The sequence below is a fragment of the Zootermopsis nevadensis genome, unplaced genomic scaffold (genome assembly GCF_977971745.1).
Source record: "Zootermopsis nevadensis isolate Lab colony 2312 unplaced genomic scaffold, Znev_1.0 Znev_ptg000061l, whole genome shotgun sequence".
In the NCBI taxonomy this organism is placed as follows: domain Eukaryota; kingdom Metazoa; phylum Arthropoda; class Insecta; order Blattodea; family Termopsidae; genus Zootermopsis; species Zootermopsis nevadensis.
Genome location: NW_028259192.1, coordinates 19,240,963 through 19,257,721, shown reverse-complemented (window position 1 = coordinate 19,257,721; position 16,759 = coordinate 19,240,963). Strand labels below are relative to the sequence as shown.

Below are 16,759 nucleotides of genomic sequence, written 5' to 3'. Positions count from 1 at the left end.
AAAGTAAAGTCATGCTTTGGTGGTTCAGTGGAACACACCAAAACGGATCAGATAAAATGTGTCATTAGCCACCGAATTCGATTCCTGTAGGACTTTATGACATCAAACCAGGCTTATTATCTATTACAGATGATTGTGAATGTCACAAAATGAGATTTGAAGATATTTTAGGTCTTCAGAGATGCGACGCTGTGTGATCTGTAGATCAGAAGATCAACGTCGACAGTATCGGGAAATGTGTGATATTTTTAGGGAAGAGATTGAAAACTCAATTGAATAAAAATTTCCTTGGATATTATCCATCGTCTAGTAAAATATAAAATATAAAACGTAAAACGACGTTTCGGAGATGGGACTCTATCTCCGTCTTCAGGTTCCTACACAGTAGGGCCCACTAGATAGAGCTAATCCCTATCTCCGGTCCTGAAGACGGAGATAGAGTCCCATCTCCGAAACGTCGTTTTACGTTTTATATTTACTAGACGATGGATAATATCCAAGGAAATTTTTATTCAATTGACTCTTCACCATCGTCAAGAACTTTTAGATTTGATATAGATTGAAAACTAGTGGACGATATCTGAAGAAAACCAATTGAATTAGGATTGTGAGTTGCATCCGAATAAACTGTGGTTAATTACGATGAATTAGCTGTAGGGGGTTGAATGGGTGTGGCAGCATCCCCAAGAGAGTTCCGCCCTTCCGAACAGTTGACTAATCACCGGACCAATCCACTGTGTTTCACGTGGCCAATGGCAGTGCGAGGGCGTGTCTGTGCTGTCATGGCGGCGTGTGCGCGCGCTACTCAGCTTACCATCAGATGTCAACTTTTTGTAAGTTGCATTGCTTTCATGCTCGGGTTTTGAAAAACATCAGGAACATGTTCGCTCCCCTTCGTTAGTGTAAATATTTACGTTTCCGGCCTTCAAAACACAAATATTAACTTCGCTGAACGTTTACTGTTCTTTTATGAGTGTAATATTTTAGCATACGAACAAGACAGTTTTTTTTACTATTATTGTGTGATCTCGTGGTGAGAAAAAAAAATTATCTCATTGTTGAACTCTTTTCACGTATGACGGAGCGAATCTCGGGTTGCGAGAGGATGGTTTCTCACCTCATGGCAGAAGCGGTAAGTCATTGTGTTACGTACTAACGTTGTTGTTAGCTCTACATGGCGTCCGACCGGTGATATACCATTTACAAAATTGTTTGCAGTAGAGATTTAAGACGGATTTATTTTTTTAAAATTTTTATGGTTCAGTATAAGGTTATAGTCCTACGGAGAGTCCAACGTAACTCGGAACACACGTCCTAGCTTTCGACGGCTGTCTTCTGCGACTAACCGTCGTGGCAGGTTCTTTTGTTAAATCTTATGTGGTACCGCCTGATTTGACTTCTAATGGTTAAGTGAAGTGTTTTCTTCGCGGTACGGTCTGGATTCGTAAATATTATGAAGACGAGCTTCGGCTTCAAAGGGTTAACCAGCTGATTTTCGTAATGGTGAGGTGTAGTGTTTTCTTCGCGGTACGGACTGAATTCATAAATAATATTCAGACGATCTTCGGCTTCAAAGGGTTAAATAGGATAATCTGCTTGTTATAATCAAATCGTTTCACAAGTTTCGATTTATGTTTGTGTTTTAATTACCGAGACCGGCACATGCTGGTGCAGCATTAGATGATGTGTTGGCGATCGGCTTAGAAGACTGGATTTCAGACAAAATCAGCCCAATTTGTGATTTGCTTTAAAGTTTATTCATTAATTGAAACGAGTGATTTATTGCAAGAGTGGAGTCATATATCATTCGGCGGTTATTGAACAAATTACGCTACAGTCTACACTTTTGTTGATTTTGAAGGACCAGAAATGTTTTATACGACGTAGGGTCACACAGTACATGGGATATTTTGTGGACTACAAGATCCTGAAACTTTATAGGTATTACAGTTTTTTAAAATAAATTTTCTTTAATATTGTGGCCTATCCTTAACAAAATATTTGTGTTCTGGGAGTAAGTGGTAAAATTTCGATCATTTTATGTTCAATTTGTTGGTTTACGTGTAACAAAAATAATTTGTTATTTTTAATTATATTTTACCCTTCGAAGCCGAAGATCTAAATATGTTTAAAACCTCTGTACATACCTTAAAGAAAACATAAAGTTTTATGTTGTGTAGAGAAATTATTCCTGTTTATCCTGGTAATCTTACGAAGCCGACAGATTCTTTCTATGGACAAAAATGTAGCGTTACTGATTGTTAAAGAGGTGGTACGTATATTTACCACTTTATTTTAAATGGTTAAAGTAAGAAGTATAAGATTTTTGTTAAAGGCCCGTAGACCTAGTCTGAAACATAATAATATTTATTACAGAGAAAATAAATATGTGGATGCTGGATCGAAACTAGTGCAGGTGACCGGATTGCCTTGCAGTGACGTCCACTGCGTAGCCGAGTGTTGCTGAGGCCGTGTGTGTGGCTAGGAGCCCCGATAATCGACGCGTTGATCGCCGTTGCCAGTAGAGGCGCGAAATATCCGCACTGTGTAGGCTAAAGGGCTTTTCTGTACAGAAAAATAAATGTCATCCCAGGCTGCCGTACCAAGTTTTGCATGGCAAATACAGCCAGGCTGGGTATTATATCCTTCGTTAACTCACCTGCTGAAATAATACGTGACTTTGCGTTTTGTTTACAGGCTGTATTAATGTTTTTCGTATGATTCTCAGAGCAAACAGCGATTATTTCATTAAACACCGTTAACCAGTTGATCTTTGTCATGAACTATGGTGTTATCTTTGCGGTAAGGACGTTAGGCGACCGTTGGCTTCAAAATGTTAAGGCTTTCTCGTGGAGGAAATTGAAACTGAAGTTTAAAATGTTCAATACTAAATAAACTGGCTTTTTTGTTTCCAAAGCGACTTAGAAAACAAGATATCAGGCCTATGATTCCACCGAGGTAAAAGTTCAAATACAACTGAAAATTTGTCAGGTTTTACATTTGTTTATTTGTGCCCAGGTCAGGTTACAGACTTCTAATTTCTTCGCCGATAGATCTATTGGAAACAGCATCATGTCTCTTAAAATATGATTTTCCTTTCTCTCCTTATATCATTTGACGGACTCATTGGTAATTGTTTAGACTGCTAATTATCTCCAGCGTCCAACAACTGATTGTGATGATTTTAATTTTCTGTTTTGCTCGTCAGTGTATCGGATCACTACAGCTATCTGTTGCTTTTTTTCGGACACGTGATTACGTAAATTTTGTTACGTGACTGTTGGTAGCATGAGAATGATAGACTGTATTAATGTTGCAGAATGAGTGTATGAGCTAAAGCGTCGTATAATATGTTTCATAAATGTGAAAAAAATTATTTCTGTGGCAAATAAGAACATCTAAATTGTTGCACCTTTGTCGATGATGCTTATATATATACTGAATAACGCGGAATATCGTTCGATATTTTATTATTATATTTTACAGAACAACATGGTAACGTAGTTTCTGATTGGTTTGTGATAGATACATTGATCAGGCTACGGATTGGACAACTGGGATTCGATTCCCGACAGGGTAGTAGCTATATTAAAGCGGCCGGGATATGAAACTAACCCCTTTCGTCCATGAAGTGCTTAGGTTAATGGGTGGAATTCTACCTCACTTTTTAATGCATGTGGATTGCGTGGTGTTTAATCACCGTAGATAAAGTGGCAAATAGGTTACATCTGTATTGTGTCGTATAACATGGTGAAAATACCTGTAATGAAATTGTTCCATGAATTTCGTCTGCAAACGAAGCTTCATTCGCACGTTTGTGAGAAATAAGTTCGTCGCGAGTTTCTTAAAACGGAAATGTGTGTGCCTCGAAATTATGGTAGCCTGTATTTTGCATTGAAATTTGATCATGAAATTTCTTAGTGGAAACTAAAAAAAATTCATTAAAATTTTAAAGTTGAACGGAAATTGTTTTGCTAAAATAACTTGTGGCATTTGTGGGGCCTGCGCCGTAGGATTCCAAGTGAGATTGCCGGCCGATGGATCTTCATCTCCCGCCACGAATTCCGACCGCACACCACTGCTGATTACATTGCAGTGATTTCGTTTGGAGACATTTACCTTCAATAATCGAACCGCGAGGCTTTTCTTAATGTAAACATATGGCGTCGCTTGACGTTTGTCGGTTTGTCTGAGTAAAATGCGTTGCATATGAATTCATTTATTTGCCTTGGTCTGCCTTCACTGCGCAAGAAATCTGTGAGACGCGGGTGTCATGCTTAGGTTGTCAACGCTACAAGGTTTTCCCGGTTCGTTCACCGAAAACAAAATTAACTTAAGTTTTCATGGTAGTTCCTTCCCGGAGCCGGGAAATGACAGTTGCGTTCAACTATATCAGAAGACGCATTGTATAAAAGATTATCCGGTGGTTTAATTCATTTGTAGTTACTTTGAGAATTACATAAGATGGAAAAACTGTTTAATCCGTGAGTAAAGTGGAATTAAACTGGAAGCGATATTCATAGTTTTGAACATAGAACGCTGAAGTAAGTTATGGCAATGAACATTGGCTTTACCTGAGTACTGTTAGTGGTTTAAGATTAACACTCTTAGACAGTTCTTGGAAAATTCGCGTGTTCTTTGAATGCCACCAATGCGCCACAAACGCAGACGTCTTCCACTCAGTTCCCCGAACCACATGCCGATAGCATCCCTTTGCCGCGATCGTTGCGGTCCGACGAGCAACCCGCTTTTAGTTCACTGATGCAGCAAACTCCGAACGCGACGCGCTCTTAATCGTTCTCATAAACCTGTCGACAATTGACCATCAATTAGATGCAATCTGTATGCCGCATGGGCAGTAAAGTTTGTTGCTAAACCATGGAAATATTTGTGTTTAACGATGCTAACATTCGCATGAAGGCTAACGGCGTCATTTCACGCACAGTTAAGTAACGTGTCAATTTTGAACGCTTTTATTGGCTGATGGATCTTTGTGTTAAATATGCGATGACTGGAATAATTGAACTTTGGTGTTCTCGCGGCAGCGTATTTGAAGATGGCAGCCGCGCTGTATGGATTATCAGGTTTTCTGTTTCGTTGTCCTGTATTCACTTGTCGCAAGATATCCGAGCTTCGTTGATTATTATTATACAAACGCTCATGATGGTGGCTGAAGTACGGAGAGAAGACAGCAACAAGATCGGATGCAGAGTCTTTCTCCCCTTCTTGTCACACTGTGATGTACCTCAGACTCTGTGATATTTTGCGTCCAGTATAATAGGCACCTTGCGATGAGTTCCTCGCTTATGGAGTTTTATCAGATTCCCGGGAAAACTCGTTGTTTTAGAAGTAAATTTTGAATTTGTACAAACTGTGAAGAGCTAGTCCACGACAGGCGAGGAATAAGGAAAATAAATAGAAGAAACCTATCACGGTTACTGAATTTATTTTCGTGTTTTCTTTGAAGATAGGCGACAAAGGGACGACGAACATGTTCCTTACTCTGTAGATTATGAAATCATTTTAAAAATATATCAATAAAGCAGTTTTGATGGTGTAACTTTTCAGTGTTTAACTATGAATAGTTTTATATCATAAACGCCACTATTTATCTCGACACGACGGAAAAGGAGAAATAAGTGAGTTGTTTTGATTATCCTACAGACATTGAATGACTTGGAAGAGCGAGCGCGCGCACACACAGGCCGTACAGTCTGAATAGTAATTCTGGAAACTAATTTGCTAGTCTGAACTCTTTACTGTTTACGAGTGGACAACATTTTGACCTAAATTGCATTAGTCTGTAAGAATTCCGACATATGAATATTTTGTAAATCTCTTATTTTACGGATCCTTATCAACTGTTGAATATAGGTTCGCCTGAGATATGGTAGTGTGTGGTTGAGAACGAGGGGGGGGGGTAATGTGTGAGAAAGAGGCCATGGCCTATTTTAAGTTATCCAAGCGCTCGCAGTCCGGGTTAAATTCCGTGACCTGCCGAACAGTGTAGCACTGATAACTGCTGTGCCGCGGTGGTCGTTGACAGTGAAAGAGTGTTTTTGTTACAGACACACGAAGAAGAATATCTTTTGTTCATTTAGTTGTATTTAAGGACGATTTCAGAATCCAGACTAGCGTCGATTTTGTGTGATGAGTAGAAGCGTGAAGTTTTTTTTAAAGTGAACATTCTAGGAATGTGTAGTTAAGGTAGTGTTTGTTGATGTTCTTGGAACAGGTAGCAGTGTTTTGAAGATGTTATTGGAACAGATAGTAACGTGATGTCATCATCAGGCGTAGAAATGCTGTAACAGCTGTGGTTTTACAACGAAATGTTTACTAAATACAGTCTGCAGTTAAACGGACGTTAAAGAAAACACGCGTTTAAAGTGTCTGATTGTTTAGTAAGCAGAACTGGGGGAGTTGCTGTACTCGTGGACGTTTACAACCCTGAAATTACTTTGATGCTTATGTAGCTGTCTGGTTAATGTAGGAACATCTGAGCCTTTTATGTGTGTTTGGATCCTCTAATTTTCTTAATCACCCACTTTTCTACTAACAAAAGGCAGCTGAAGATGCTTTCACGATGGTGAGATGATGGACCAGTGTTCACAGCTAATGGATGACATATTTGGGCAGTTATGATTAATCGTCGATGGCGGTCTTTTCGAGAAGCGAGCAGAATTCTGAAAGTGGAGGCAGTATGTTACTCGGAAATGTTGGTACGCACCTTTAAATGCAAACGGTGTCCGAAGGGCCATCAACGACATCTTCACCGCTGCGAGAACATCGGTTAATTTATTGGTTTAATTAATACAAGTGCGGCAGAGGCCCTGAAGAGAATATTACGACCGACAGACAGACATGGGCGGGGCAGTAAGGTTCTCACGGCGACGAATATGAAGGTGATTGTCTTCTTCAATGTTGCACCATGTAGGCAGTAAGCTTCTGTGAAACGTCGGTGAATACCTACCAGAATACACGCCGCAACATCCCAGTAGACAAATTCTTTTGAACATGATTCATCATTCCTAATGCTAGCAGCAGTGATGTTGTGTTCTCTTCCTTATTTTGAATTATATTTCTCTTACGATGGAAAAAATAAGCTGTAGAAAATATTAAAGCGGCTGCTATTACTTATAAATCAATATTCGAACTGCGATGAAATCACAGTTGGGTCTGAGTTTAGAGAACATTGGCACTTAGTATTATCTCTTAGGCGCTAGTAAAGGGCTGCCTAAAATAGAGTTTCCAGTGTGTTGGAAGCCATAAATAAGCGTAAGTGGGTTATCAGTCTTTCATTGCCAAGAACGAGGTAACCCGTTTGGAGCCACAGGGGAATGTGTAATCTTTAAAAAAAAAAAAATTGTGGGAAGAATTAAGAATGCTGTTTCATCAGATGTAATCGACCCAGGTTAGATTCGAGTGACGGAATTATTATGTTAGTTGCACTGAACTTGTTTATGAAACATTGTAGATTGTTTCAGAGTACAGCGCGTTTATTGCTAAAGTCAGATCCCGGCTCCCGTCTGAAACTGCATGACTCACCGCTAAGCGCTACAAGTTTTTTCCAGATACGAATAAAAGTATCGCCCCATAACAACAAAAAATCGACTTACCTTTATAACAGTTAGTTCTGGTAGCCGGAAAAATACAGTTGCTTTCAACTTTATCTGTAATGCGTGGAACATTGATGAAATTCTTTATTCATTAAATGAAAATAAGCTCAGTTCTACAGAGACATTGTCTCACCCCATCCCAATAATAACAATTATTTGAAAATGGAGAGGGCGTATATAATTCCGGAAGAGAACCTGCCCTCAGAGTTTAGAAATCTACGATCCAGAATGACATTTAGGAAAACGCAATTGATCTAATTTAGGGCATGAGTTGTGAACTGGATTAATCTGGCTCTGCATAAGTACAAGTGGTGTTCACTTGTGAGTGGCGTAATGAAATTTCGGGTTCCATAAAAGACCGATTTTCTTTATATTGCAAAAAAGGTTTAATTTATGCCCAAATTTATAGGAGATCAGAAGATCTAGCTTGAATGAAAATGTTATTTTTCCGAAACATTTTAATTGAATTGGCGTAATCCAAATACAGTTAATGGTTTTGTGTTCGCGACATGCAAATTTATGGATGACGCCCCATAAGCCACTGTCTTTGTGAACTCGGCGAATTCTTTTAACCTCTTGGTAGAACAGTTGACTAGGGGTTGTTTGGTTGGTTCAGGTCCATTGCAAAAGAATTCGTAGTGCTTGAGGCCGATGTTAAAATTCGTGCAATACAATGAGATTATTTGGCGGCTGTGCCGGCAGGACTAGGATTCGCGGCAACTGACGCAGTGATCGCGCATAGCGGAAAGGCCGTACTGGTACATCGTCAAGTTACCAAAGAGTCATTCTGCATAAATTATTGTTATCATTATTGGGTGTTTGTCAACAAATCGAGATCGATGAAGAAACATCGGACACGCTTTTGTTAGTTCCATAACATAGCCTGTGTCATAAGTAGCCATACAAAACTTAATCTTCCGATGTCTGTCAGACAAGTTTTTATATCCCTGGGAGAGGTCGCTCGGCAGGTCAGACTCAAAGGCAGTTGTTTATTACTTTACTCGTTTGGTTGAACTTGACTAAGTGTGACGTAAACATCATTTTTGCTAACATCATATAAGCGGTGCTCAACTGTTATTGTTTTGTATCAGTAAATTTATTAACCTGTGGGTTGGGTAAAATCACCTCGAGTTAATTCTTTCAAAAATGTATTTTTTTCTTATTTGTTTCGTTTATTTAATTCACAATGCATTTTAGAAAATGTTCAATTATTTAGTAATAACCCTATATGAACAGGGTGCAGGATGTTTTGTTAACTTGCAGTTTATATCTGGTATCCATTCTGATCTGCATTTTGAAGTGTAATTCAGAATTATTCAGGTAGGAAGAGAAGGACCACACCTAAGAAAAGAACCATAGAAAGGAAGATGGAAACAGTATGTCCCTCCAATTCGTTTGTTTCTGCTTCTAAGTCCACAGGACGTTATAAAACAGACGGCCAATGTCGAAAAGTATTTTCAATATATTTTGCATTGTTTATGTTGATACAATTCGAGATATGTTTATTCTTCTATTCTGGGAACACGTATTTTTCACAAGGTTTAGATTTCAGTTTATGCTTACCTGTGCATTACTTGTGTAGTCGTTGTATCATTTAATAACCTTCGTTCGTGGACCAAATTTGCCCTTAGTTCTGAGTTTGAGCTTCGCTGTTTATGGAAAGGAATGGCAGACGAATGAGGAGCACGGAGCAAATGCTTCCATGAATTGTGTCATTTTTGCAGGACCTGGGTGCTGCATCGGGGTTGACAGTAGTGAAGATCAAGCAAGAACCATTGACGGCCTCCGATGGACATATTAATGGTGAGTATTAAACGTTAACAGTCGGTTTACGTGTGGAAAACAAAAGAAGACGATTTGCTGGAGGCTGGTGCTCGAAACTAGTAAGTTTTCTTCGTTTTTTCTTCAATGTACGTTTTATTGAAAGGTTTCGACTTATTTCTTGTTAATATTTCCGTTATTCCGATTCCGGTAATAAAAAGAAAAATTGTACTTCTGTAGGGGCTAAACATCTTTGCATACTTGAGTGAATATTGATTACATCGTACGAGTGTGGTGGGTTTAAGTACTTTCTTCCAATGAAATTTCTCAATGTAAATTAGTCTTCACATACATCATGTCTTGTTGTCGATGTACGTATTTTGTATTTTCATTTTTGTGAAAAATATGATGAGTGCATTTATTACGAAATGCATCTTATCAGGGCGGTTTGACTATTCAAATTGGCTAATTGTCGTGAAGCAAGAAACCATCCAGAATGTTGTGACGAAGTGAGTTGGTGAAAAGTATAAAAAAAAAAATGTTTGGATACTTTGCGGCTGTGCCGCTGGGATTAGGAAACTCGTCAGCCGACGCAGTGATCGCTCATTGCGGGAAAACATTGTCGTGCCTCCAACAGTCACCAAATATAATTCAATATACTAATTTGAAATTGTGAAGTGGTATGAATCAAGGCGGTGACAGGCTTTAATTTGTTGTTTCATGCTCCCCTTTTCGTCTTCTGTCCCCTCTTATTATTCGTCCCTGCCTTGCTCTGCCTGTCTCCACGTCACTTCTACCCGTTGTTCTTTGTCTCGGTGCGTGCTTACGGCCAGATAGGACGTGTCGCTCCCGTAATAGGTAACCTGCCATCTTGCTGAAGAGTTCAGCTATGGTGAAAGTGCACAAGGGTCCGCAGCTCGTGCCCCGAATTCGATATCGATACATCGCCCAAGTACTCCAATTTAAAGCGGAACGCGGAAAGGAACATGTTACTAGCCCATGCGTTATTTATCGTAGGGTTTTGGTGGCAATGAAATGTTTCTGAATACGATAAATTCCTTTCGGAGCAAAAGACTTTTGCTTTAGTATTGCTATTAATGATCGTAGTCAGTGACTAAATGAAATATGCCAGAAGCGGTCTATTCGCTTTGAAGGGGGGGGGATCCGATTTTTTCGATGTTTAGGTAAAGCTGAGGTCGCAACATGTTGAAATGCGTTTATAATTACCTATCAAGAGATGATGATGATAATATCGAGGTCTTATTCAGCCAAGCATATATCAGTGGCCAGACTCTGAGTTATTGTTCTAGATCAGAGGTTCCCAAAGTGTGGGTACCCCCTCCCCCCCGGGTGGGCGTGTCGTTTATATAAAAAACTTTTTTTAATAATATGATGTAACATTTTTAACATAATTTGCTTGGTTGAGGCAGTTTGGTTGTCTTACAGTGCTGTATACTCGTACTAATTTTATGTCAAATCTGTTTGCTTTCACTAGTTTTCGAAGGGGGGTGAAATTTATGAAATGTTATAAAGGGGGCGCAAGGTATAAAAGTTTGGGAACCCCTGTTCTAGATGTAACGTGTGTTATTTCCTGGAGAGCCCACTTGGGACTTCTCGAGTTTCCATGGAGACAGCAAGCAGTCAGCTGTTGCGTGCTGAGATAGCTCCGGTCACCATCAGCTTAGAATGTCTGATTCGATGCGTGTAGTACAGGTTTATGTTCTACTCCTCGAAAGTGTACACACAAGGTTTTTTTTTTTTGAAGGCCGTCAGTTTTGTAGGAAGAGGTACGCGATCGGGTTCAAGCACCGATTGCTTCATCTTCAGAGATGCAACATCCGATAGCGTACAGTTGAATAGGAGGCTCGCGGATCTCGAGAATCAATTAGGACGCTGTGGCGAAGAAAATTGCTGCTGTCTGAAATCGAGCGACATGAAACTGCGCTATGGAATGTGAAGGCGAAGGTTATGCCGATATTCCGATGGGTGCCCGTGGATTAAACGGTTGGAGCATGAAGCTGACCACTCGCCTCGAGGTAGTGCCAGAGATCTAAAATGTGTGGAGCTTAAATCCTTTTGTATTCCGTGTTTTGGGATAAAGATTACGTCCTTACCTGAATTCTGAGGTTGACTGTTCTTATTAGAATTAATTTCTGGCACTGTGAATATGTCCGTTGCAGGGCCTTTACATACGCAGAACAATTCAATACGTAAAAGCTGCGAAATACGTGAGTTATTTATATTAGGTATCGAACCCGCGATCATAGTCTTCAGTGTCATCCGTAGAACACCTGGCTACTGTTATCTCTATCTTTATTACTGTTGGTACTGATACTAATTGTCATCATCCTTAACTACCCGTCAAGATGACGGGAAAATCAAAAGTAAGTTTAGTAAATGCTCATTTTCATAAGTAGTGTTCCATAAGGCTTAGCATCTATCAACGTCATTAGTATGGCAACGGTTGTAACCTAACCTAACCTAACACGCACACACAGTGCAGATAGTGATTTAAAAATGGTCACCAAATATTGTCTATTACATAGATTATTCATACTGATTCATGATTATCGTCGCTGCCAACATCGTGGGTTTTTTTTAACTTTTAACGACACTCGCAATAGCTCAGATTATATAGCATCTAATGGAAAGATGATTAACATTGGATTGAAAAGGTTATGGAAGGAAGCAGTCCTGGTCTGATTTCCTGGCATTTACCTGCAAAGACTAGGGAAACCACGAAAAGCCTCGTACTCCGGCCGAAATTTGAACCCGAATACGAAACGCAAGTGCTAACCGTTCGGTCGACACGTTCGTTGTCGTATTGAGGTCCCGGTCTGGGCGAGACGGGGCAATTACACTGTGTTCAGCGCCAGGCAGCAGTGAGCTATGGCGATGTTAATGGAGCTGCTAATTCGAGGCTGACAGGTGCTGCCCTGTAGACGCGCCTCTCGTCAAGTCCCCGACATTTTTAAGGAATCCGTGTCGACAGCCACGATTACTAATCTGCCCGAAAAACGCCGTGGAGATTTATGTATCACTCCGCCCACTCAACAGCGCGGCGTGCACTCGAGGTAATTTAAAGCGAGGGTGATGTGTGGATGGCCCGCGAGTTTAACTCCACGTGTTCATAGCCTGCTCACTCCGGCCGTATTTACCCCATGAAATCGGTGTTACGCATTGTCCCTGTGACAGCACAAAATCACAAAGATGTACGTGGAGAAATTTGGGTAAAAAAAACGAATTCTTAACCTGGACAGCAGTTTGTCGAGCGTCTTGACACCAAGATACTGTTGTTTCTACACATTTGGCTCCAGGAACTTGAAGATGTAGGACCAAACTGGGGAGTTCAGAAAAGCTTCACTTTCCATATATGCGGCAGCTTCACACTCCGACCCTCTTTATCTCAGAAAAGATCAGCCTTGCCCGTAACCCCCCGTGACGTAGCTATAGGAGGAACTGAGGTCTTGTAGTAAAGCTAGACAGAGCCATAACCTACGCCTTAGTTGCTTAGTTGAAGGCAGGTGACAGATAAGTGTTTAGGGCCCAACAGGAATGATATCCCATTAGGAAATGGCAGTGTACTCTGTCATTCGCGTTTCATCTCACTTATCTTCGGTAGGCCTTTTTGAAAGGGAGTCGTTTAATAACGAGCGGTTCGTTGTGCAGACACCGAAGTTTATAATGTGTCAGATTCAGAAAAATGATTTGTCAAATGAATAGAATGTTCTCTTTCTGTCTTACCCTCTTTTCTCATAATCATACAATTGTGGTTTCGTCTTTCACTGTTCCTGACTTAATTCTGTGGTGAGGAATCGCCTCTTTCCGAAGTCCCTGTCATAACAGCGCAGATGTCAGTTGGCATGTCAGTAAACAACAATACGTCAGGAGTCGGATCGTGCATTTCAAGGGGATTACTCCAACTGGTGTAAAATATTTGTGTTTTGCCTTTCCCAAAGTAAACAACTGTAAGCGTCGCCAATATCAACAACGTGTAACTTGGGCTGGCTGTCCACATGAGTTACAGCTCCTGTAACCCGCCCATTGAGTTCTGCTCTCATGTCAGCAGCCCCACACTTGCCAAATGTTCCTGGGCAAACATTCTGTACCTCTGGCTCGCAGTGACAAGGCGATTCGGAAGTTGAGATATTCCCGTGGCACGGGAAATGTTCATGGGAGACGTCATTTGTTCCTGATTCTAAATGTTAATGAATGTTGGTAGGATTTGAGGTTCCCACGGGTTTCCTTATATTATACCCCGACGCTGAGCGTTTGTTAGCTGTGTTAGCCCGGCTAAAAGTGTAAAGTACTCCCATGGGACAGAACCTGTAAGATAACATTCATCGTTAGCCAGCCAGGCGCTCTGCGCAAGCGCAAGCCTCAAGTACCAGGCTAACAACGCCTGGCTGGCGATTGTTTCATCTGAACGGTTCTCGTATGTTTCAGTGTATGCAGTATCACTGAACCATGAAAGGAAAACATACTTTTTATTTTTTTGTGTTTCTGTTAGCCGGGCAAAAACGGTTAACAAGAACGCTCTGATCATCTTTGTACTTAGGAAAATGATTAATTTGTACAGTCTAGCCTTATAACAGCGTTGGTGCGTATAATTATGTACTGAAGGTTTTTCATAGGGCGGGCCGTGACGTTGGGCAAATGAAGATCTGTGTAAGCGGCTTGATAATTTATAGAAATGTAAACAACTGTGCGGTGTTGTGACTTCACAAGGAATGCGTCTATTTCATTATCATGACGCAACCCTAGCAAATTGGTTCACGTAAACAACGCAGACAGAAATATGAAAACATTGGTAGGTGGTAGCGTGTAATCACAGCTGTCATCGTCTAGAAAGTAGTTCGTTACTAACGTGGAATTCAGAGCCGTAATACAACAGACCACGTACTTAGCAAAACACCCGCAAAATATACTAACAAAAGTGAAAACAGATTTGTCTTCGGTTATCGTTAATTAGACCAGAGGATTTAGACCTCTTTGACAATGTTACACGTATTCCGAAAGATGTAGATGGTCGGTGGATACTCACTGACAAATATGTAGCAAGGAAACGCAACACGAAATCATTACTAAGATCGAGCACGTCGTCTCGCCGGCTTTCAATACGCTCTGGTGTTACGTAGGGCTCGCCCGCTGTGTCCCGGGAATTTCCAGACATGAGCCCACACCAACTTTCTTCTATAGACTCGCCGGTCCAGGCTTTAATAGAAACGAACTCTATTGAAATGCATTGGAAATTTATTATAAGTGATACTTTATATTGTAAACAAATTCACTTATTACTCAGTACTTTATTTTAACAAAATACGTCATTAGTAAGATATTTGACAATGGTTTCGCTCGGTCATTCTACTGATAAGAGTTGAATTTCTGATTTTGCGATTCGTATCAAGACCGAATTGTTGATTTGTCAATGTAACTTTTCGGCTGTAAAGTATTCGATCTCCGTGCATATTCGGCATCTTCTTCAGCGTACGTGTGATGCGGGACTGTATAAGCGATTGACACGGACGCTTCTTCCTTTATCTCTCTCTGTTGTCCTTTTTATAAAAAATGTTCATTATTCTAAACTTTTATTATTTTCCCCTCCTTTCGCAATGACTTAATAGCAACATGATTTTTATGCTGCGAGGTTACGACATAATGTGGAATTTGGGCTTTCGGAGAAAAAGTGTGTCTAATGTTGAAGGTTATCCAACGTTTCGGCAGTTGGTATCTTCAGGACGAATACACATACACACACCTTGTTTCATAATATTAAATGGGCGTTACTTCAGCCCAACACGTGGTTGATAAATGTTGTGGCACTTTTCCATGAAATTAGACTAACATTAATATTGATATCTTTGTAATTCACACCAGAAGTGAGTTCGCAGGAAAAATTTCTGTCTCTGTTAGGACTTGCTACTGACTCCGATAAAATAAAAGTAAAAACTTTTCCGGAGTCTGGTGACAAACGAAATTTGTCATCTGACCGGACAAACAGCTGACTGAGGGCCACTGCACTAGGTTCCAGCTGCAGCGTCTGTGGTTGCTCAGGTCCGTTTTCATTCGTAATGGCGCGTGTGTGTGTGAGATTAACGGACCATTGTCACGTGTTGCAAGCAATAAGGGGCGATGCTGAAGGCGTAAGTTGGCAAGGAAGACTGAGATAAAAAAAAGTCGACCCAGACACATTAGCTATTCGTTCCGAAGTTTGACTTGTGGATTCAAGAAGTTTTTAATTTTAATGTGAGATTTCAGGTTCTCACCGCTTTGAGGGTAATGTCATGTGACAAAATAAGGTCTTTGTGGATCGCATCGAAAGTCCCAGAATCTGTTGCGCAAGCAATAAGAATGCCCACACGCCCCTGTCTGCGTGTTAGAATTTGCCAGAACCCCGTGACGCAGGTCTCTTGTTCATTACCACGTGCTCCCTTCTTCGACTGTCATTTTTTGGCCTTTTTTATATACAGGCGTTTCTTATTGGTGTTGATTTATTGGCAGATGTCGTCGAATACAAACCCGTTTTTGCAGAACCATTCACACTGCAGATATAAAACTCGTAGATAATCTTGCTTGTATTTCAGAATCGTGATTAAATTAATAATGTACCGAAATTAATAGCTAATGATGATGATGATATGATAATAATGTTCCGTAGTCTAGTAACTCTACTTGAGACGTTAATAATCGTTCAGTTGGTAAAGAATTTTCTCATCTTTTATGGAGTCCTAAGGTTATTTGCCGTGTTCACAAGATCCCAAAAGTGGATCCTAACGGGAGCTAGAAGAATCCGCACCGTCGTACTTTTTTCTTTTTCAAGATCTGTTTCTACGTGCTTAATCCTCCATTGTGGATCGAATTTTCAAAAATATTTTCCGGTTAAGATTTCCAACCAAAATGTACTTATGCCTTACGTCCCACACGCCTGCTATGTGTCTTCCATCTTATCACCCTGATAATATTTGGTGATGAGTTGGCGTTACGAAGGATCTGATGCAGTTCCCTGCCTCCATCTGGGGCCAAGTAATTAATTAGTAGATTGCCAGATATCATCTTAATGATATTTGATGTTCTTCTGGGTTGACGCCATGCATTCGGAGGAACGTATCGCCTCTATCTTTCGGGTTGAAGTGAGTCGGAATGGGGATCCAAACGCAGCCAGCACTCAAAAGAATTACACGGCGTCACAACCCAATAAACCTCAATTGACCGAATGTTGTACAAATTTGCTACGAACTATTTGTGTCTGCTAACAAATCAGTCTTGAATGTATTCGTTGTCTGTCGGTCTGCCATTTCTCCGCCATTGTGTACCCGGGTTGTTATCGTGAGCAGGGGCCGCGTCGTGCATGCTGCCATTACTTCACCGAAGGATGGGTCGAG

At 40.6% G+C, this 16,759-nt stretch overlaps 1 protein-coding gene across 3 annotated transcripts in view; it reads left to right on the top strand.

Annotated features, from left to right (window-relative positions):
• Positions 1-860: 860 nt before the first annotated feature.
• LOC110835023 (uncharacterized) overlaps positions 861-16,759 on the top strand; it is a 30,721-nt gene continuing 14,822 nt past the window's right edge. For 2 of the 3 annotated variants that reach the window (XM_022074828.2, XM_022074827.2), the window contains exons 1-2: positions 861-1,132; positions 9,341-9,419. In XM_022074828.2, the coding sequence (XP_021930520.1) occupies positions 1,076-1,132; positions 9,341-9,419 (136 nt within the window). In that variant the 5' untranslated portion in view covers positions 861-1,075. Of the gene's footprint in view, positions 1,133-6,073; positions 6,903-9,340; positions 9,420-16,759 lie in introns of those variants that run through there. The other variant, XM_022074829.2, reaches the window with a different exon arrangement.